The 23,843-nt window shown below is 37.8% G+C and overlaps 2 protein-coding genes across 10 annotated transcripts in view; one reads left to right on the forward strand and one right to left on the reverse strand.

Annotated features, from left to right (window-relative positions):
• Positions 1-21,703, forward strand: LOC137261821 (NAD-dependent protein deacetylase sirtuin-3-like). Of its 2 annotated transcripts, none has more exons than XM_067799606.1 (10): positions 1-146; positions 4,817-5,009; positions 5,601-5,738; positions 6,603-6,838; positions 7,524-7,624; positions 8,018-8,068; positions 8,574-8,690; positions 9,125-9,245; positions 10,773-10,870; positions 16,787-21,703. In XM_067799606.1, the coding sequence occupies exons 1-10, from the start codon at positions 104-106 to the stop codon at positions 17,672-17,674; spliced, it is 1,986 nt and encodes a 661-aa protein (XP_067655707.1). In that variant the 5' UTR covers positions 1-103; the 3' UTR covers positions 17,675-21,703. The 2 variants fall into 2 exon arrangements, with proteins under 2 accessions (XP_067655707.1, XP_067655708.1); XM_067799607.1 differs by lacking the exon at positions 16,787-21,703 and adding an exon at positions 12,510-12,711.
• Positions 21,484-23,843, reverse strand: part of LOC137261823 (peroxisomal leader peptide-processing protease-like) — a 20,151-nt gene continuing 17,791 nt past the window's right edge. For all 8 annotated transcript variants that reach the window (XM_067799613.1, XM_067799609.1, XM_067799608.1 and 5 more), the window contains one exon: positions 21,484-23,236. In XM_067799613.1, coding sequence (XP_067655714.1) covers positions 23,208-23,236 — 29 coding nt within the window. In that variant the 3' untranslated portion in view covers positions 21,484-23,207. The remainder of the gene's footprint in view (positions 23,237-23,843) is intronic.

Here is a 23,843-nt window from a genome sequence, read left to right on the forward strand (position 1 = left end):
CTTTCCGGTTTGATGGTGTCATATTTACTTTACAAAATTTAAAATGACAGCATTAAGAATAGACCATCTGAATTGAATTCAGAATTCGTTTGAAGTGAGCAGTATGTTCAGAAGAATTCTAATGGCAACAATAACAAACTCTAAAGGTAAACTTCTTTAAACTTAAGCCTGTCGTGTGCATTGTTCGTTTTTAAGTTATAAATCTTGTCTCGTCAGCTGATTGTACTGATAGCAGCTGCGTTATTCAGCGTAAAATAAGATTCGATAACAATTAACTGTAATAGCCTCGTCAGATACGCTCTTTGTAAAGGAGAGTGTCCATGTGTAAAACTGCCTTGTATATGATCAATACTAGTCTAGAATTTGACCAAGTCACAGATCGATAGACGGCGAGGACTATATCGAGAGTCAAGATAAATGTTCAATCGATAAACAATTACCGCTGTTGTAGTCGTATCTTATGTCCCAAGTTATCGGGAGGCAAGTAGCCGCTAGTTTGTGAAAGTTTTAAAGGGCCAGAAGAATGTAGAACTGGTCGGTTATGTCACAGTTATACATCATCAAGAAAACCATCAATTCCCCTCCAATTTCTCGATGACTGTTATTTTCATGGTTATTTTGTTAAGATATTTTGGGAAGGTAATTTTGAGTCACAACTCGTCAAATACATAAAACATAAATCAGATTATAAATATCATATGACAAATTTACTGCTGCTGCATTACTTTAATAAAAAATAACACTTTTGCTTTCTTTTAGCCTCTAATAATAACATTACAGGGACTAGTAATTTAGTGTAGTGCTTGGGTTTAAATCATGTAGTGAAAAGTTCTCTTGAATCCTGCATGAACCAGGGAGCCTATATAGAGGGGGGAGAAGAAACTCCTCGAAAAGCCACTGAACGTATGTCTTGGGTCATTACGTAACCAGTGTAGCCAATATGGTGGCAGCATAGAATTTAAGATTGAGCCCGGTTTATTTTCAACAACTGATTAAGTTCGCTGAGTGTTGTAACAACTGAAATCCTACATGTACAAGATAGGTTAACTATTTTGTCACTTTAGGTTAAGTCACATTATTGGTATTAGTGTCCGTATTAGGACAGTAGATTTGTAGTAAAGTTTCAAGTCGCTGTGTTATAGGTCACTGGCTTCTATTCTCGATTCACCGCGAAGATACACTAAATTGTGCCGATAAAAACTTCTTTTACACATTTGTTTAATTTTCAGAAGGAGAACATACCTTTAGTTGAAAGGTATATGCATGTAATAGTGACAGTTTTATGACTTAAAAATTGTTAGGGTGTATTTGAGGTGTGTGAAAGATATGACATTTCGCCATTGAAGTGCTATACGCCGTTGTTTGAGTGTTCCTAGTTACTTCTTCAAAAACATCTTTCACATACACCTTTAATTCATATGAGGGGAATAAACTATCAGGTGAAATGTGTTTGCAAGTAATAGTGATAGTTTCATAATTTAAAAAAGAATGTTAGGGTGTATTTGAGGTGTGTGAAAAATGTGACATATTGCCGATCTGCTCTTATCCACCATTGAAATACTATATGCCGTTGTTTGAGTGTTTCTAGTAATTACTTCAAAAACATACACCTTTAATTCTTATGAGCGGAATATACTATCAGGTGAAATGTGTTTGCAAGTAATAGTGATAGTTCCATAATCTAAAACAAAGTGTTAGGGTGTATTTGAGGTGTGAGAAAAATTTGACATATTGCCGATCTGATCTGATTTGCCATTGATCCCTGAGGGTTACAGTTCCATAACTTCTTTCTTGTTGACCTTATTATTTGGCAAAACTGGACAGGTGTTTTAGAACGCTTTGTGAGAGTTTTACACTATATTTTTGAAGACAGTGTGACAGTGTCAGTTAACATTTTGTTAATGTCCATTCCATTCCCCACATGCAATAAGATATATGAATTAATTATTAATGTAAACAAAAATGTATCACAGTAGATTTTTTAAAAGCACAGCTGATGTTAACACATGTTCTCGCGATACTTTTGTGTTCTATAAAATGTTTTGAGAGGGAAGGCCGCAGTGTATCATTTATTCTTTTATTCATTCACATAATTATGTACTTATTTCTTTTATTCTTTTTCTTTATTTTGTTCTTTCATTCACATAATTTTTGCTCTTATATTCTTACTATAATTCATTCATTCATTCATTGTAAAATTCCGACTGATACAATAAACTGGCTGAAGTTCTGTTAAACCAGGGATAATCTACAACATATAATCTATATAGACTCCCTGGTTAAACACAACTGAAGTTGCACTGGGAACGAGCTAAGTCACTGTGTGCATTGGAGCATGACGAGGCACATGTTAATTAGTATAAATGGTAAAGAAAGCAAGCAAGTGACCTATCCCTGTTGTAGAGTATCCCTGCATGAACTAACAGTGTGCAGTCACACTCATGATCAGAAACTATATCACACATGATGCACAGTTGTCCAGAACTGTTGATATATAGACCCTTTAGAATTGGTAGATGATGGTCCTGTTGATAAGGAGATCATGAGATATAGGGGCTTTGACTGAGGAGGTTCAGTCACCACTATTTTTCTGTTTGCGGGTGTCAGTGCCAGGAAGACTAGCTAATATTCCTCATCCACTGAAACAAGGTTCTGGTCAAAGGCTTCATTTTCACACTGTGTTTGATTGAACGGTCACATCTTTTTAGATAAATTATCATTATCATTATTTGGTACTCTGCTGTGTGTGTTGCATTCCAGCATCGTTTCCAGATAAAGTGATTTCAGTAATCATGTGTGGCACTCATACTTGCATTATTACTTTTTTTTTGGTAATAGTTTTTATTTAGAGTTGACGTGTGGTCTGTTTTTAAGTTTTAAAATCACATGATGTAGTATCTAAAAACACTGCATGTGATTGGAGTGACTTTTCAGTTTGACTGTTCTTAATCAGCATCACAGCGTTGTTGATGAGACAAAGTCCTGGAAATAATGACAACACACTGATAAAACCGTCCATAAATCCCAACTGTTTACCTGAAAAACCGAAGCAAGAACCCCCATGAGGATAATGAAATGCAAACACAAATTCAGACCTTTCACTGAGGTTAATTTCAAGACTCGGATGTCATGGTGGTGGTGTTTCAATAATTCATTGAATTAATTCTGATTCTAGCATCAATCAACACTCACCTGATTCAGTGGTTGGGGAAGTGAGTAATCGTACACAAAGACTCATTCCAATTAATTAAGAATCAATTGTCTTGTCCGATAAAAGTATCGGATAAACAATCAACGTGTTTAGATGAATTATTAATGTTGCCTTCGTCATGGTTTATTTAAGATACACTGGATATCCAGGGTGTAGACCTGCTTTTATCGTGTATACTGTTGTAAGTTTCTCATTGAGATCATACTTCGATATGATGGCATCCTGTTCAAGGTACTCTGGTCACCCTGGTAGGTGAAACATATTGAGATTTTAACATGGTGTGTGTTTCTATCATGTTTTTATATCTATTTATTAGTTTATGCTCTGGAGGATTTTGTACTAAAGGTTTTGATGGACATTTAGTTGTTGTTTCAGTGTGGAATGTAATTGCTGGTAGATTAATTGGTCTTTTTTCACATTTTGTGGCAGTTATGTCAACTGAAGATCTAACCAAATTGTTTTTATCCTCCTGATTTGAAGAAATGTTGAAATATGTGTTTGATATGTTGATATATGTGTTTGACATATCAGCAGGTCTGCCTGTTTAATGTCTGTTTTCCATTTCTGAAGCAGAACTCTCAGACAGGTGTTTTTTCTACATGGGATGTTGTTATACAAATCAGTCTAGTGGTGATCTGTGCCTATCCATGAATTTGAAATTCGAAACCTACTGATCAGCCTGGTATTTTTTGTTCACTGAACTGGAGGTTACCAATGGTACAGAAATTGAAACTTAAGTAGCTGGACTGAATTTACAGATTGCACTAGTCAAGGGTGATTTCAAACTGTTTACTGTAGATGGAACTTGATGCATGTGATTTGGGGTGTTTAACAATAACAAAAATCAAATGTCACCATCATATATGGTCAGTCTAGGTAAACTTAGCCTCAGTACTTTTCGTTACATTCCGCTACTGTGTCTAACGAAACCTTATGGGAGGTCACGTCAGGTAACCTTTGAGATTGACCAATCAAAACACAGCTTACCAAATCACAAAAGTGGACCTTTGCCCATACCTTTTGAACTTTTTATCTTGAAAAGGTTCATACCTCGAACGATTCCGAATGCTATTTAGCGTATGTTCGCTTCTGGGTGATCCATGCGGCACACGTTACAACCATGACAACAGTAAGTAAACAGTCACTGAAAATGGTGTTTTTGTCAATATTCAAGGATGTCATCTTGCAGAAGTATTAGCTAATGGTAACCATGTCAACAGAAACCCCAAAGCGTATATATTGCAGGTCAATTAACTGTACGGATTTTGTTTGTGGAAAGATCTGTGTCAGTGACCTGAATATTTTGTAAGTCCCTCCGATCCCTAAGTAGTAGCCATTGTCTGATCGGTTAAATCTATTTAACCATCTTGCATTTGATTGGACACGACCTAGGGTTTGTTAGACTCAGTGGTGGAGTGTAACGAAATACACTGAGACTAAGTTTGCTTAGAGTGCATACATGGTGTTAATGGTGTTAAACAACAATAGTTTTGTATTTAGGAAAAAAGGATATTAGTTTATTAATTAATAATTAGTTAGTAAATTTATTAGTATAAATCTCATAAAATGTTCAGTTCAGTAGAATGTAGATTTCCTTGTTTCCAGGCAAGACTGTGATAGGGGATAAGACCAATGCCACAACTTCCACCATGGGGAAGAAGAAAGCTCAGATCCGTGCCTTCAACTCCAAGAGCAGCCCAATATACAAGACACAGTCTGACACCTCTCTTGTCAGTGGCATGAGAAACCTTAGTCTCAGGGAAAAGAATGACGCCTCACCAAAGCCACCACCCCCAAGGTAATGGCACCCATCACTACTTAAGTGCTGAGTGGTATGAATAGCTTGGGCTTAAAGCTCAATGAGATACTGTTACACTTTCTCCGATGAATCATCTGAAGCTGACTCTCCTTTAAATCTCTTTCAGGTTCTTAATATGTGACCAAACGTTTTAGATTTGCCATTTACAAAATAATGAAAGCCAAGTTTTTATCCTGGAAACTGCATTTTGATGCTCAACTGACAATTGTGACCTTGGCCCCGTTCCACAAAGCGATCATACGGCAATGACTGTCGTAAGCCTATGGTAAAGTGTGGGAGTTATGATCATCTTAACCCTACGACCATTTCATGGAATGAGGCCCTGGGACTTTAATTTTCTCCCTAAGCTGTGATATGGCATTTTGTCCTTGATCTGTGAAATGGAACTTTGTCCTTGACCTTTGATCTGATGTTTTGTCCTTGATCTATGACCATGGACATTGCTGTTGCACTTTGACCTGGACATGTGATGGGTTCTGTGGATAGGGATGTGTCCTTGACTTCAGTATGTGTCTCTCCTGTGACTGTTTCATTCTCGGGTTGTTGATATTAGTTCTTGATGTATTTCAGACGTGGATTCTGCAGCGGCAAATCAACAATACGGAACCTTTCTGATGTGGCAGATGTGATACGAAACCAACAGGTAAAAAATGTGGTGATAGTGGCCGGAGCTGGCATCAGTACACCAAGTGGAATACCAGACTTCAGGTAAGGAACTTGTCACTACACCCAGTCTCTTTAAGATGGTGGTTTACACTGACACATTACCTTTTACAGCTGACGACACCACTATACAAGGTTGTTTCAAGTGAATTGTCTGATTGCCTAGTCACCATTTGGAGCTTTAATTCTTTGCATGTCTGAATGAAGCAGTCATACCAGCACATGTGTTTTTATGTCTTGAAACCAAACAAAAACAGCAAGTTCTGAAAACCGGAAGTACTGTGTCATTATTTAATTTATCTATGGATATTACAGTCCAAGTGAACTTAGTCTCAGTACTTTTGTTTCACTCCAGTATTGAGTCTTACAAAACCTAGTAGACGGTTGCGTCAGTTCACGTGGTAATCAGAACACAGCTTACCAAATCGCGAAAGTGGACATCCACAGGGACATTGAGCGATCAGTGTCATTGACGAGCGAATTTTTAAGTCCCGCCTAACCCTGAACAGTAGCCATTTACTGATTGGTTGAATCTGTTCGGCCTTCTTGCATTTGATTGGATGGTCATAGGTCACTCAAAGGTTACATAACACGACCTCATACTAGGTTTTGTTAGACTCAGTAGTGGATTGTAACAAAAAGTACTGAGACTAAGTTTACTTAGACTGATGGATATTTTAAATAGTAAATGGTTCGAAATTGAATTTAATCAATGCAATTCATTTTACAGAAAGTAACCAAAGTGAATAGTCATGATAACCTTGATGTATATTTGTAGTGAATGACTCAGCCTATATAGTGTAATTTATAAAACACTGTACAGTGTCATAAATAAATACTGTCAGCACGGACCAATAATGTGTCAGCCATTAAATTCGCAATGATCATTGTGTCAAACTGTTATTCAAGAACCCCAGGAACTGGTCTCTATGACAACCTACAGCAATACAAGATCCCTTACCCAGAGGCCATATTTGACATTGACTACTTCCATCACAACCCTCGACCATTCTTCACACTTGCCAAAGAGCTGTACCCCTCGCGGAAGTACCGCCCCAACTACATCCATTACTTCGCCCGACTCCTGCATGACAAGGGGATGCTACTCCGCATGTATACACAGAACATTGATGGCTTGGAGCGATGTGAGTTTTCTCCAGTAATCTTTGGAAGTTTGTGGACATGAATGTAGGCAGGTTTGCTGTCAACAGAGTGAATATATACACAACTTCAACATATTCCCACTGTAACTACAGGCTGTTTACGCTTTCATCCTTCTCGACTGCATGCAGCTGCTTTGCTGTTTAGTCACTATCTCTAACTAACATCACAGCCAAGATCTGGGGCAAGCTCAGACTACTTAGAGCTTATGGTCCCTCCCATTCCACTAGGAGATCTTCATCCTGTAACCATTGTAAGATTGTGTTTTAGTATGGGAATTAAAGTTGCCTTATCCTTTATGACAGATTTACAGAATCCAGTAAAGATTAGTTCAGTTTAGAATATCATTTTCTCAGATTGCATGTTCAACATGTGTACTGGCATCTGTTGTTTTTTTCTTACCAAGCCATTAATCGCTGTAAAATTAATGATGTAGCATAAACAATGTTAATTCATTCATACCAAACATCGTTAATGAAAGTTCATGTCAAGTGTAGGGTACATTGAGTTATAAATGAATCAAGAGCCAACCTATGACTACCCTGTACCCTTGTTATAAGAAATTATCACTCTCTGAAACACTTTCGGTTTTGTTGGCAGCTGTGATCAGTCAGGTTCCAGACTTTACTTAAAAGAGATGTTTCATCTGATGATTGTTTATTGTTTCAGTGGCTGGTATTCCACCCAGCAAGCTTGTGGAAGCACACGGAACATTCGCCACGGCAACATGCGTCATCTGCAACCACAAATACAAGGGTGATGACATCAAGGTAGTATTAGTAGATGCTTGTCTTTCACTTAAATCACTTTGATAAACCAGATGAGGGTCCAATGCTGAAAACCTCAGAAACATAAGTATGTGCAAGACCGTGATCATATAGTTTTGGTATGCAAAAGGAACACCACTCTGCTCAGCTATAGCCTTGTATGTCACCCTAGTCCAGAAATCACTGTCCATAGAGATGATATGACCTTGGGTCTGATTTACACTCTGATTTGTCTCCCCCTCACCTCTTAAGGGTTTCACCAGTGTTTCATCAAAGTGTATGACTTCAGCGACAACCACCTATGTGGCCTTTGCTCCCATTCCAACCAGAAATACCATTTAAAACCAGGTGAAGCCCAGTTCACTCACTATCTCATTAATATTTCTGTTTTCCCAGGACAAAATATTTGATGACAAGATTCCAAGATGTAAACGAACAGCTTGCCCGGTAAGTATCATAGGAAGTGAAATATTTGCTTATTTTATTAATGTACATGAGACCTGTTAATCTTGACCATTCCTCAAGGTACTAGGGTGTACGGGGATTATCCTCTGTTGTCATGTGGACATTGCCTCTATCATCATCTGAGACAGTCCATGGCTGAAATCCTGTCGCTTGATTTGTGATAGTTTGCGGGTTGAGGATTATCATTATTAAGTTTAGAAAATATGTCTCAATACCCAACTCTGTAAACCAAATGTGCTCTCTGTTTATGGGTTTGCAGCATGTTTCAAATCCCACCACAGGACGCTGAACATATTCAGATTGACAGTTCAGAGTAATGTTCACAAGGTTTTACTATATGTCAATTGATAACAATTTTAAGAACAAATTTACAAAATATTTTATTCAGAATGAGTATATCTTTGGGATCATGTCTAGATGAACATCATAGTGAAGATTATATAGAAGATTTTTTGAGATGCGACACCCTTTTGCCTTTCTGTTGTAGGGTATTGTGAAGCCTGATATCGTCTTTTTTGGAGAGGAACTGCCAAAACGCTTCTACTACTATCTCAAGGACATGCTGCAGACTGACATGGTACTTGTGATGGGAACATCACTGGAGGTAATTGACATGATATATGTTACAAAAATGTTTCATGTCATAACATGCTATTGGTGAATAATGCTGTATGTTGTCCTTCACAAACAGTACCCATTTTGACTGATGTCATGTGAATCTGACACACATCTGCATATATATGTTATGACCACAACTGCTGTTGTGCTGCACTGGGCATGTCAGTCACATGGGTGGCAAGATTTAGCAAGATTGCTGAAACCAAAGATGCTGTTTTGTCAATAGAGAATGTTGTAACTGCTTGAATCTGATCAAACACTTCGCCATGTGTAGTGAACCTGAAAAAGTATGTGAGTGAGTAAGGTTATACTTGAGTATTCCTGTTGTAGATTGATCCGCTTCTAACACACAATCATGCTGGTTTGCACACCAGTGTCTTGAACCTCATATCTCTTTGTATGTTATACACGTTTTTTCAGGTTCAACCATTTGCTGGTATCATAGACAATGTCAGGTGGAATATACCACGCATCCTGTTTAACAGAAATGCAGTTGGACCATTCCGTCACAACAAACGCGGTAAAGATATTGTGGCTGAAGGTAGGTAAATGAAAGAGTACTGTACTACATGCACCTTGTTTAGCCTTCCCAAAAAGCTTAGGATAAGTTATCGATGACATATCAGTATTCTTGCTGGTCACGACTGTCCAGTTGGATCATTAACTGGTGTGATAGTGATATTCATGTCATTACAGATATGGTTATTGTACCACTGAGATTAGCGATTTACTACAAACAACCTGTGATGGATGCACTGTTGTTGCAGTGTATGTGACCTGACTGTAGGGTGTTGCAGAGTATGTGACCTGACTGTAGGGTGTTGCACTGTATGTAACTTGACTGTAGGGTGTGCAGTGTTTGTGACCTGACTGTAGGGTGTTGCAGTGTATGTGACCTGACTGTAGGATGTTGCACTGTATGTAACTTGACTGTATGGTGTGCAGTGTATGTGACCTGACTGTAGGGTGTTGCACTGTATGTGACCTGACTGTAGGGTGTTGCAGTGTATGTGACCTGACTGTAGGGTGTTGCAGTGTATGTGACCTGACTGTAGGGTGTTGCACTGTATGTGACCTGACTGTAGGGTGTTGCTGTGTATGTGACCTGACTGTAGGGTGTTGCAGTGTATGTGACCTGACTGTAGGGTATTGCAGTGTATGTGACCTGACTGTAGGGTGTTGCAGTGTATGTGACCTGACTGTAGGATGTTGCACTGTATGTAACTTGACTGTATGGTGTGCAGTGTATGTGACCTGACTGTAGGGTGTTGCAGTGTATGTGACCTGACTGTAGGGTGTTGCAGTGTATGTGACCTGACTGTAGGGTGTTGCAGTGTATGTGACCTGACTGTAGGGTATTGCAGTGTATGTGACCTGTCTGTAGGATGTTGCACTGTATGTAACTTGACTGTATGGTGTGCAGTGTATGTGACCAGACTGTAGGGTGTTGCAGTGTATGTGACCTGACTGTAGGGTGTTGCAGTGTATGTGACCTGACTGTAGGGTGTTACAGTGTATGTGACCTGACTGTAGTGTGTTGCAGTGTATGTGACCTGACTGTAGGGTGTTGCAGTGTATGTGACCTGACTGTAGGGTGTTGCAGTGTATGTGACCTGACTGTAGGGTGTTGCAGTGTATGTGACCTGACTGTAGGGTGTTGCAGTGTATGTGACCTGACTGTAGGGTGTTGCAGTGTATGTGACCAGACTGTAGGGTGTGCAGTGTATGTGACCAGACTGTAGGGTGTTGCAGTGTATGTGACCAGACTGTAGGGTGTTGCAGTGTATGTGACCTGACTGTAGGGTGTTGCAGTGTATGTGACCTGACTGTAGGGTGTTGCAGTGTATGTGACCAGACTGTAGGGTGTTGCAGTGTATGTGACCAGACTGTAGGGTGTGCAGTGTATGTGACCTGACTGTAGGGTGTTGCAGTGTATGTGACCAGACTGTATGGTGTGCAGTGTATGTGACCAGACTGTAGGGTGTTGCAGTGTGTGTGACCTGACTGTTGTTGCAGTGTATGTGACCAGACTGTTGTTACAGTGTATGTGACCAGACTGTTGTTACAGGGGACCTTCTTGAGGTGATGCAGAAATTTGCTGGGATGATGAACTGGAAGCCTGAGATGGCCGACCTGATTACGGAGTGTGAGGGAGAGTTCAGAATAGTAAGTGTTGCACTGCTCATGCTCTTCCTAACTCTATATCGACTTTCTGTAACCAGAAGTCTGTGTTACTGGAGTTTCCAACAGAACTCTATGGATGCTTAAACAGGCTTTTACAGTCTATATTGATAATTATATTATTTGAAATATTAGGTAGCATCTATGTTTTCAAAATTTGTGTCTCACCATGATACTTGCAACCTGGCCATGTAATTATTGTGCTTTTTCTGTCTAGAAAACACTTCCAAATGTACCTGTTTTCATGGCTACTTCCTGAAATCTTCATGCTAAGATGTCATGAAAACTGACAATCTTGCTCCTTGATACAAGAAATAGCCAGGATATATCTTTATGATACAGTAAAATAACATAGAACGCATGTTCTGACTTATATTATTATCAATGATCCAATGGCCTCAAGTCTCTCTCTATCGGTTGATCATGGTTCTGTACCACTTCACTCCTCCATCGCCTATAGATGCATAGTGTTTGAGGTGTGGTGACTATTTATAACCAAGGATTGTTGGGTAGCCTAGTGGCCTGTCATGATGAAGATCCAGGTTTGATTCCCCGTATGGGTACAATGTGTGAATCCCATTTATGCGATATTGCTGGAATATTTCTAAATATGGAACAAAACCATACTCGCTCTGTTACCAAAATTGTGTGATTTCAATGAGAGGGCAGCAGTTGTGGTCTGATTTGATCAGTGTCATGGCAATATCTCCTCAACATGTGCCACAGCCTCTCGGTCTGTATCTACACACTATTTCAGTGTCTGTCAGTGGTACTAGTCGATCCTTGCACCAAGTAGTGTGTTGTGGGCTACAGTTCATTTGGGTTCAAATGAGAATGATAAATAATTAAACAACTTGAAATAGACATAAGTGCACAAGACATAAATATGACACATGGTCCTGAAACCTCTGTACTCAACAGGATCGGAAATCTGACACTTTGTGATCAATCACAGAAAAAGTGGTTTCAGAAACTTTCATATAAGAGTGTTCTATTTTCATGCTTCACTCTGAGGGGTGACAAACGGTTGGTGGAATGGCATCGGATGTTTCCTGACTGGTAGGAACTGTGCTTAGTTCTACCTAAAGTGCATGCTGGCACTGTTCCACCAGCCATTGTGTACATTTAGGGTATAAAGGTTTCAGGATCATGTGTTTTCTTCATGTTTTGTGCAAGTGTCCCTATTTGAAGTTATTTTCTCATTCATCATTCTCGTTTGAACCCAAACGGACTATAGAGTGATCTATACTCCACCACTTTTCATAACTGGTCTGAAACTCTGAAAATAGACATGTGCCACAATGACATGCACTACTAATCTCAGCGATATTCCAGCCATATGGCAGCAGTCTAAATAATCATGTCTGGTCCAGACAATCCAGTGATCAACAAAATGAGCATCAACCTTGGCACTTGGGAACCAATGACATATGTGAACCAAGTCACTGAACCTGGCCACCCGATCCTATTAGTCGTCTTGTATGACAAGCATGGGTTACTGAAGGCCAATATTCTAACCTGGACCTTCTCTGGTCCTTATGATGGAGGAATGTAGTGTACACACACCTGATGGATTGCTTTGTACACTTTAAAGTTTATGGACTTTTTCTGTCTTGCTTTTCAGAGTATGTGTAGTTCAGGTACTTGTCAAAGTTTTCGAATAATGGTGACTGTCAAGCATGTCGTATGTTAGATGATTGTCAAGCATGGTAAAATGTTGGGAATGGAATAGTCAACCTTGGTGTATCATTCATGAAATAATTGTTGGGATTTCTTTTGTATTTTCACGGTATTAATTCACTGAAGCATGAGAGAATGTAACACAGTTTTCATGCACTTAAGCATGATAAAATAACACATGATCATTTTAAATTTCACTGTGGTAAATTATGTTGATATTGCACATATAATCATAATCAGTGGACTCATAAGAGTTACATGATATCTGATAAAATGATACATTGATGTCTATTTGACTGTAGTCATTTTGAAGATGAGTTTCTTAATCTATCAATAAAAGTAAACACTATTTTATCTTAATTGTGCCTGGTTATTCAGCTGCTTCCATTTGCTCTGCAGAGTTGCCTCTCTTAGTACTGCCAGAATCCAATGATTGCATGTTTTAATGATTCACCCTGATCATGATAAAATCAGGTTTGTCAGCGCTATCCAGCAGCAGTAAATGTCCCAAGACCTGCATTTCATTAAGAGACAGCATGCATTAAAGGACTGCTGAACTGCATAACAACATGTAGCAGGAAGCTAAAAAGAAAAGAAAAGTTAAAATGGATTATTTCTGTGGATTTCTTAGATCAGTATATAGCATATATAGACAAACTATCCATATCATTTTATATGCAGACAGTGTTCTTGATATGATGGAATTTGTTCATACCTGCATCCAGACTCCATGCATGCAGCTTTCCACAGCATCAATCATTGCTTCCCAATCTGCCCCTGCATCTTTTGCCCCAATTGCCCCCACTACTCCATCCACTGACGGTACTGTTATTGTCCACATGTACATTCAGTTACATGGTTGCGATAGGGAAGCTAGCTTGGTGTTCAGATGTTCATAACAAAAACCTTGTTCCAAAACCCTTGCATGGGATTAATTTCTTAAGCCTATCTCTGGTTCCCCATCTGTAATTTTCTTGAATATCATTTAAAGTGATTTAAAAATAAAATTCCCTCTTTGTAGTATTTAAATGTGGGATCCCTTTAATCTTTACTTTACTAACTTGGGTTATGACAACCACCTGTTTAACAGATGACTAAAGGTTATTCAGGAACAACTTTCATTGCTATAGTGGAGATGCCATATACCTGTTGTGGACTGGTTGGTTATTGTGTAGGACCTGCCTCAATATGTCCCGCTCTGCAGGCGTGTGTGGTTGCCAGTGCTGAAAACCAAATTTCCTCTTACTACATTGTGTTCATGCTGACGATGATGTGATCCTCAATTGCTCATTTCCCTAGAGGCCCTTCTCTTGCAGTACTTCCTGTTGTTTATGTATACAGACACCTACAGCAATGGAGTCATATTTTCTAAGTCATGATTCTAGGGGATGAAACAATGAACAAATTTTTAACCATGGATTGTATTCGGGTAGCTGTATATTGTTTACAGCTAGAATCTGAATACTGATAATTTAGCTGTGTTAAGTGCTTTATGGTTTTAAAGGGTTTTCTTTATTTATATGTTTAATGGCTTCTGGTTATGGAATGTATGCATATATTTACTAGCTTTAGTGCTTCACGTGATAACATGATATCTCTTGTCTTGGGTTCAGATCCTCAGATCATCTCACCATAAAGCCTGTTTATGGCTTCCTACATCCACATCCTAACTCTGCTATGTCTATCAATTTCTTATGGATATTCTTGAACAGGAAACCTGATTCAGTGCTATTTTGTCTGGTGTGTTATTGGGCTGGATAGGAATATGTATGGGATGGGATGGAATTGGATGGTTAGACTTTGGTTTTACTTGGTTTTACAAATTGAGTATGTCTGCAGCATATATACAATGAGGATTGACACTAATCTACAGAGAACTGTGGGTGTCCTAACCCATAACTCTCTCATACAACTTCTGAAATGAGCAGATGACAGGATGAGAAATATCTTTGAAATTTCTTTACAAATTTTCAAACAAGAGAAATTTAAACTGAGAGCGAATGTGTGACTAAAAATGATTTGTTGAACACCTGTTTGAGCTCTAGTTTCATACATCTTCTAAGCGAATCTGCATGGGTTTATTTTAAATAGGGGCTGTGTTTTCATTAGTGTTAAGGTAGAAAATGTTTTAAAAAACAGGATGGAAACTTAATAATTGCTTAACTATTTATGGAAACTAGAAACTTAAGATTTGCTTAAAAATATTCACTAATACTGACGAAACAAGATCTTCATTTTCAGTCATACAGTAATTTGAAAATGGGACCACAGCATGGCGGTACCAGCTCGGTGTTTCAGTGCTGGGTCAGTCACAGTGTGTTGATACACCTAGATATACCCAGATGGTCGCTGGACTGTCTGTCATCATACTGGCACTGGTGTATTTTATATCATCAAGGGCATATATCATGATACTGCCTCAGTATATCACAAATTCAATTCAGTTCATTGGTAATTGAATACAATGGAGAATATACTCACACAATCTGTGAATTATAATATTTACCCTTCTGTCCAGCACTCACTGTAGGGCTATTTATTGTCCTCAAAAGAGGTGGTATATTTTACCCAGGAATATCTCACTGGGGATATTTTTTGTTTTAGCCATTGCAATTTGTTTCTGTCAAAACGATGTATATTTAGAGAAAAAGAGTTTGTCTGCCAATGAACACTGAGTCATACTTTATTACCGCAATAGATAGATATTGATTATTGACTGATTATCATGATATATGCCAGTTCCATAACATCATATCGTCATGATATTGGCACATGTGTGGACTGGCACCTGTGTATACCTATATAATCGGCAAGGTGTATCAGTTAATACAGCAGGCCAGGTATATATCAAACTTGTATCTACAACTTGTATCTACCACTGAAATACATGCTGACCTGGTTTGACTGACAATCTCATTGAACTTGCTGTTCATTTCCACTGCACAAAGTTATGAGGACATCTCCCAGATAATGTTAGAATGACCTTCCATTGCTCCATTTCGAGGAGAGGGTTAAATTGTTAATGGGTTTTCTTATCATCCAACCTCAAAGCAATAACACAGGGCATGCAGATGACAGTTACAACTGATTCCGAATACTAGCATTTGGGTACCTTTCTTTAGGTAGTGAAGTACTGCCTTACAATCTAAGCCAATTATGACACATTCCTGAATTTTTATTTTTTTCAGGTTTCAAATTTTGAATGAAGAATTTTGTCGAAATATTTTATGTGTTGTCTTCAATATAGGTTTTCATTTGTAAACTTTTGATGTAGAACTTAAAATCCACATCATTTCATTGGTTGGTCAAATGTGACATCTGATGTTCTCAGATCTTTGGTAGTCATAGTGAGCATGAAGATCTGAATATTTTGAGATTGGTTGAGCTGTCAGCTTCTGGTGTACTACTAACACTCTCTTGTATTGAGAGGCTATTGGCTGTAACAGATCATGTGAGAGTTGATGCCTCATGGTTTGTTGTGACTGCTTTCATATCTATGCACATCTATTTGGACCTGTGGGATCATGAACATGAAATTTTGATATGTTTCAAATCTGAATATCTGTATCAGGCAAATGTTAAGATAACTTTAATTTATGAACATAGAGCATGTATGTGATCAGACTTTTTTACTCTGCTGCACAAACACCTATGAAAGAAATATTCTTCATTCATGCACTCAAAATGAATAACTGTGTTTTGCTGAACAATAAAATGATTTGTGTTGACTTTTTATAACTTATAACTAACTATCCTGAACGTTTAGTCTATGTACAACCCTAAATGTCTGAATCATTTCCCATCCATTGACAATTTATTATTGAGGTTTTGTTTTGCGTAATAGTGATGGAAATCAATGAACACAATTCCCGATCTCTGATTTAAATTCTTCAGAGATATCTATTGTCAACACTTCCAGGGTATAACTGACAACTTCCTCCACTGCTTGTGAAAAAATACAGGATGCAGTATCATGAAGTGGTCATGGCTGCCATTGAAATAGGGTGTGTAGCAGGTGGCTACATGAATGTGTCAACAATTTCACACATTAAGCAAGAAACATTGCTGTCTGTGTGACGCAATGTTGGCAGAGTACTCATCACCCTCTTTCAAAACCAAACCTTTATTTCCAGCTTACAAACAGCGACAATACTGTATGTATATAACTGTTATGGAGGAATGCAATTCCACATTTAAATGAAATACATTTGTGTGTTGTAGGGCAACCCTCCACCAGCCCCGGCAAAGACGAGTCCAAGTCCGACCAGTAAACCTGACCAGCCGTATGCTAGCATGTGGCGGCAGAAAGCTCGCCTGGATTTGTTCCGTTCCAACTTCTACTTCTCCAGCAGTGACAGCATGTCTTCCACAACTGACAGTGATTCGTCAGAAGATGACATACCTCAGAAGAAGTCAGGCTTGGGTTCTCGACTCAAAAATAACACAAGGTTTAGAGGAATTAAAACAGACCCACCAACTCGAAAATTTGGTACAACTCAGTCCAAAGGGAACACACAGGTTACAGATAGGAAACCAACTCAAGGAGCTTGGATGAAGCAAAATGTAAAGAATGACAGTGGTGTTACTTCTGGCTCACAAACAAAAATAAAGTGTACTGAATCAGGAAAAAGAGACATGCCTATAGGACGTAGTTCTTCATCTTTACGATCTCTTCCCGATCCTTCTGGACCTGTTACTCAAGGGTCTCGTCAAAGGGACACCCCAACCCCATCTTCTGAAACTTTGAGTGATACTAATGGTAGGCTAAGGGATAAAAACAAAAGAATTACACCTAATGCAACAAATTTGGTCTCTCAGAGGACAAGTAGAGGGGAGGCAGTACACAAACCGTCAAATGGTGTTTCTGCCCGACGGTTGTACAACAGACCACCCATTCAGCCCTCTTCCAAAACAAGGGCTGTCCAACAGCAGAGAAATGTTGACAGACAAAAGACTTTGTTTCGAGCTGGGTCAGCCGAGATACCACGGTTGACATATCGACATCAGATTCAGAGGACTGTTCGTGATGCACGGATTCTGTCCTACGCAAACCAAAGTTCAGACAGTTCAAGCGACACTTCTTCAGAAGATTCAGATGATTCCAGATGACGAGCTGCTCCTTTAGCAGTTAGCCTTACATGTTCACTGTGATACCGTAGTGTCTTGTATACAGTAGCTGTAGACGTCATTCCAAACAGCAGCTCATGTTATGCCATAGTGTCTTGTATACAGTAGCTGTAGATGTCATTCCAAACATCAGTTCATGTTATACCATAGTGTCTTGTACACAGTAGCTGTAGATGTCATTCCAGACATCAGCTCATGTTATACCATAGTGTCGTAGCAGGACTGGACACAGTTGGCCATTGGTGTTACCGATTCATTAAGACCCATGTAGAGGTTATGCTCATGTTTTCATTACTAATGTTATTGGATTGTAGATTTGACATGACCAATTAAAATGAGATAACTTTAATGTAAATCCTTAGATAACTGTTATGAATGCCGAGTCAAAAAAGTATGAAAGAAGATTTCTGCATTAAAGAAAATAACTGCTTGTTCATCAAAATAGTGATAATGATGCAGGCTTCACTATGATGTAGGTACAGTAAAGCATGGAGGATAAACTTTCATGATGTAAGTCTATGCAAGAGTTGCATCCCTTACTAAGACCAGAATATGCAGACATTGTGGGATGTAGATTCAATACCAGAAGCCAATTTATAGTTGACGCAGAATAGCAAGTGGTATTCCAAAATTCAAGCATAGTGTTTGAATATATCGTGGTTGAAAGTAAGTGGCTACATGAGAAGCAGCCATAACAATTATACCAGAGGTTTCTTGAACGTATTTTATACCCATGTCAGAAAATACAGTGATTGGCATACTTTATGTATGTATCAGTGCCTGGTCAATGCAGTGTGAAGGTAAACACAGGCAGATAAGTGTTCAAGTGTGTTTGAAACAATGTTACTTACTGGTGCATGGTTATACTCTGACTATTCCAGGTGAAGGTCAGGAAGGGCAGATAACTTTGCATAGTGGTAATCAATACCGAGATAGAATATTTTATGTAGTTGTTATCTGTCTTACTTGACTATTGTAAACATATGACTGAAGATGTAAAATCATGTCCACAAGTTCCACTTGAATAGGTTCATTCTTATTAGAAATATGACAGTTTGACAAGACAGAAAGTTTGAGCATCAGACTCAAGGTCTTAAAAATATTTATATTCTCTTATCATATTTGTTGAGTCACTTGAGCTCTGATAGATTCATGTTGGTTCTTTTTATAAGAATGGCTCATAATAATACATCATAGAAACATTAAAAGGTACTAAAATTCTTACAAATAGTCTGAAAGCACAGACCAAACAAGTCTTCATAATTCTTTGTGCAGGTTTTGCCTTTGTTGTTGCAACCAGAATAGTTCAGGTGAAGCCAGTTCTGTTTGCAAATCCTTCCTATGAACCATCTTGTTTTGGACCATTCGCTGCTTGTTCCTGTAGATTGGGAGAGTTGTGTGAATATTGTATGACTGTATGACCAAGTGATAGCCACTGTCTTTCCATGTCATACAAAAATACAAAAGTTCAGTGCAGCACGCCTGACTGCCTAGAGAATTATGTCCACAAAATAAACACCGTGAACATTTTGCCACCTTAGTTTCATTTCAGTTGAGTCACCATCTTCTGTTGAAATTCAAATGTTTCATAGAATGCCTCAAGTTGATTGGCTGGAATTTCCAACCCAGCAATATGTGAACCAATCTGAAAAGTGTTGCAAATGAAATATTGGTTGAAAAAGATGTTTTCCTGATCACTAAAATGGGATGGATGTCCAATACGAACAGATGTTCCAAATAGTACGTAATAAGAATATTCAGGTACTTATTCAGATATTACAGATTAGTGTTATTTGATTGGAGGCCAGTTTGATGTGCTAATTAAAGTGGTCGAAAAATGTCATAGCTCCCCATCATAACACTATGGAGACTACTAAGCAGGATGGTTGTAACATTTTTTTATTTCTTGAATTTTTTTGTTCTTATAGCGTGAAAGTGCCAAGGTTACTTACCAGTGCTTGTGTTGCATGCCATTGTTAATGTGGTTAAGGGAAGAAAATGTGTTTGAATTTTGTGTGCTTTACCCCAGCTCAGCAGGGTTTTCATTTTGCGTTTAAATCAAGTTTTGTTCCTATATATCAAGCATCCTTTGCTTTCAAAAACAATGAAAATATTGTTTTTTGTTTGTGTAATAACTTCATTTCAAGTTTTCTGACCAAAAGTTAAAATATATGAGGCAAAAGGCATTTTAATGTGTTTAGTAAAAGTAAAATCAAAAGTAAAAAATAGTTTTAACGAAAATTAGTTTGCATAAATAAAGTGTTTCCAGTCAATACTTAAGGCTACTATCCATGGATATTCTGCTGGAGACATGGTTACAGATTTATTTGTATAAATGGAAATAAAAATGGAGGTAGCGTATCACCCCGTTTGACCCACTGAAATAGTGGCATAACAAAGGAATCCAAAACTCACCTTCAACCCATACCCGTTTAGACTTCCTGGACAAGTATGTTACTTTTTCACCATACATATATATATGGTATAAACACCATATATGTATATCCAAGTATAATTACATCTCAGATTGTATGTTTTTCTGTAATATGAATCTTGTTATTCATACTCCTTTAACATTTGTATGTTACCTGAAGGTTGTATAAAATTTCAAACTATTTCACTGTGATATCTATTGTATTACCTATCTTGTGTTTTCTGCTTCCATTGTTTATGTTCTGTGAGCATTTACCTCCTTATATTGTATTTTTGGAGGGAATTAGGGAATGGTTTTGTTCTTACCCCTAGTGCTAGGTATGGGAGTTGAGTGAGAGATGTTGTTTGCAGCAGGTATTATCATTGAAAATGATTAAAACACTCATACATTACACAGGAAGGGCCATTTGTACATATGATAGCTCTCAGGTCAGTTAGTGGCCATTCTTTTGTTTGCAGATGTCAGCTGATCTAGATAGTGGATGAGTTAGGATAAGGGACACTGGAAATGGAAATGTAAGCATTTGTGTAAATTATTAGTAACTAAAAATAATGGCTATTTATAATGAGTTTTTTCCACACACTTGTTCAAAGCAACATTAGTCAGGTCCAAATAGATGGCCTAGATATGAAGATATTATTAGGTATTATTAGATATTTAGCTGTACGAGACATTAAATATGTTCACTAACTGTGAAAAGAATTTCATGCTAAGATGAGCTGCAGAATGAAGAGAATGTGTACTTATTCCTCATCTGCTGGTTCTGGAGTATTGAGGTTTGTTCTCTTGAAATGGGATATTTAACATGGGAGACAATTTTTAACATGTGCCTTAAAATACATTATCGTATTAGTGAAAGATGATGCTGGATATTTTCCTCTTTAATTCCATGGTATTTTTATCAGTGCCCTATTCAGACTAATATTTTGTTATTTTATAGTTTACAGAACTCTGACAAGCAGTGGAAATAATGAGTAATTAGCTCAATGTTTTCAAACAATAATTTGCAGAAGTTGTTCTGTTCATTTGATGAATATGTGAAAATACTAATTCTGTAACTTAATATTAATTCAGGAACACTATGTCCTTATGAGGGATATATTCTCCCCTAGAGAGACTAGCAGTGGTAATCCTACCTCCTTTTATCTAACAATCAGCTTTATCCGACATTTTTGTTGGTAACAAATTGATTAAATGCAATTTAGTCTCATTTATTTAATCTGACACCTTGTAAACAATTTGCTCTGTAGCAGATGATGTTGGATTAACGAGACTTGACTGCATGTGTTTGACAAGTTACTGTTTGATAAGTTAATACAAGCGCTCACAACTACCTAAGTCTTTCAAAATTTAAAGGTTTTTTGTTTTCATTTTTTCTTTATGTGGATCTGGTATTGCCAGTCTGTAAACTGTAAAATACAAAAATGGAGTCACCTCAGCATATCATTGTTATCAGATAGAGACAACATGCTGATCACTTGCTGTGTCATGGGTGAGTGTATCTGAATGTTTGTGGTTATACTAATAACATTTACAGAGGAAATAAACTGACTGTATTATCAGTACAGGAAGTCCAACTAGGTTTTTTGTTCTATATTGAAACCTGACGTGGCTGATTATGGCCACTAGAGGTGTGTATATAGGTGGACTATACTAGACAAAAACAACTAGGATATTTGTAAATTTTGAAATTATGAATAATGATCTATTTATTCATTGGCACACTGATGAAATATCAATGATAAAAATACCATTATCCGTAACTTATTTTGTCCAGTGTATCATCAGCACTCTGTAGAGTCAGCTTGGTTTCAGAACTTGGTTTCAGAACTGTCATCTCACCAACATTGCTACAACCCATGAAGATACAAGCTAGAAATGGTCCTCAACAACCTATGTTTGTTACAAGCTGTTCAGGTTGTCACTGACTTGGTTGATATCCCTGTTCCATCACTGGATTGTCTGGTTCAAACCCGATTTTGTTATTCAGTTGCCTTGATGTGGCTGGAATGAAGCTCAATGTGGTTTTAAACAACAACAATGAAACAACCAATGAAACGCCTTGCTTGAAAGGGAGATTCAAAGACTAAAGCCACAATTTAGGGGTGTAGTTACAACTCATTTAAGGCAATGTAATTTATTGCTGTTCTAAGAAATAACTAGGTGTATTGCAGTTGCCTGTCTGAACAAGATCAATACTGGTCAATGTTCCAAGCCGCTACATTGTGATGACACAAACTTCCATGCCGGACCACTCAGTCCATTAATTATTAAAATATTGATAGAGTTCATTGTTAGTTACATTAGTTTTTGGGTTGGATTGCAATTCGTATGTCTGATTTTGAACCAAACATACCATAACCAGCATTCCATGGATATACTTCATACACACTGACAAATCAAGGACAAAGTCGACAGTATATGAGAAGACAGAACAGGTGGTGTACAAGCACCTGCTGAAGTCTACTGTTACGTCCAGCTGTAGTGCCGAGTTTTCCTGGTGTCAAGTCACATGATGAAATAACAGAGAGCATAATGTGAAAATAAGTTACTGAGAGATATGTAGACAACAAGGTAAAACATGTTCTTTAATCAAGGTAAATATTAATAATAATATTTTTACTGAAACAAATTGCATTTATTCATATATATTACAACAAATATATATAGTTCCAAGTCACTTAGAAATCAGGCATGTTTCTGCTTACAGGGCAACAGAATAAAACATTGCTTTGATTCATCTTTGAAGGAACGAAAACAAATCAAAATAGCATAGTCCCTAAATTAAGCTGAATAGAATTTGAAGTTAAATTAAAATCCACTGAATAACCTGTCGACAGTATGCACTAACAAGTGGTATGTGCTCATTGGCTGTTCAAGGTCCCTTGACATTTGCATGTGTATCACTGTATATCCCTGATCTGGAGTAAAAATGTTTGAAAAATATTTGTCACAGTAAATGCAAAAACTAAAAGTTATTTTTGATTCTTCAAGAGAGCAACTGATGGCCATATTGTCAGATGGATTCCGGGCTGATTCAGCTAAGGGAGATAACTCTTTACACCTTATGAAAACCCAGGATCATAAACGGCTTGATGCAAAAAAGGCACCTGAAACCAATAGAAACGACAGATGTTAATTTGAATACTGAATTTTCATACAAAATGAGCACTGAAATCTGTCACTGCATATTATCATTCATTGTTTCAAGAATGAACAAAGCCTCTTACATTAGAGATGACTAAACTTTATTGCTGATAAACTTCTATAATTTTCACAATGGCAATATTTCAGTATAGCTTCTTATATTGCTTTCAAACATTTGAATCCATACTGAAACATTGCCATTGTCAAATTATAGAAGTTGATCATCCATACAGTTTAGTCATCTCGACTCCAGCTTCTAGCATACCACTCAAACAAATCTGTTTTACTATAGTTAAATCTTTAAGAAATGGGCTGAGCTATATTGAGGACATCATATGAGTGCCCATGTCATACTATGTTTACAATACGAGTGCCTAAATGTTGGTATTTCCCCGAGTGATAATGAGGGACATACCAATATTTAGGCATGAGTGTAATAAACATAGCATGTTATGAGCACGAATATAATATTCTGTTTATTTCCGAAGTCATCAAATTGAGGAAAATGAAACCAAAGCTACTTTCAAACAAGGGGCTGGCTTCCCGTTGGTGCCGCAAGTAGAATGCAAC

The sequence above is a fragment of the Haliotis asinina genome, chromosome 14 (assembly GCF_037392515.1).
Source record: "Haliotis asinina isolate JCU_RB_2024 chromosome 14, JCU_Hal_asi_v2, whole genome shotgun sequence".
NCBI lineage: Eukaryota > Metazoa > Mollusca > Gastropoda > Lepetellida > Haliotidae > Haliotis > Haliotis asinina.

Excerpts from the sequence above, each read along its gene's own strand:
- LOC137261821 (XM_067799606.1), top strand. The coding sequence starts at position 104 with ATGTTCAGAAGAATTCTAATGGCAACAATAACAAACTCTAAAG. Across the intron at positions 5,739-6,602 it reads AGTGGAATACCAGACTTCAG|AACCCCAGGAACTGGTCTCT; the intron begins GTAAGGAACTTG and ends CTGTTATTCAAG. Across the intron at positions 10,871-16,786 it reads GTGAGGGAGAGTTCAGAATA|GGCAACCCTCCACCAGCCCC; the intron begins GTAAGTGTTGCA and ends TGTGTGTTGTAG.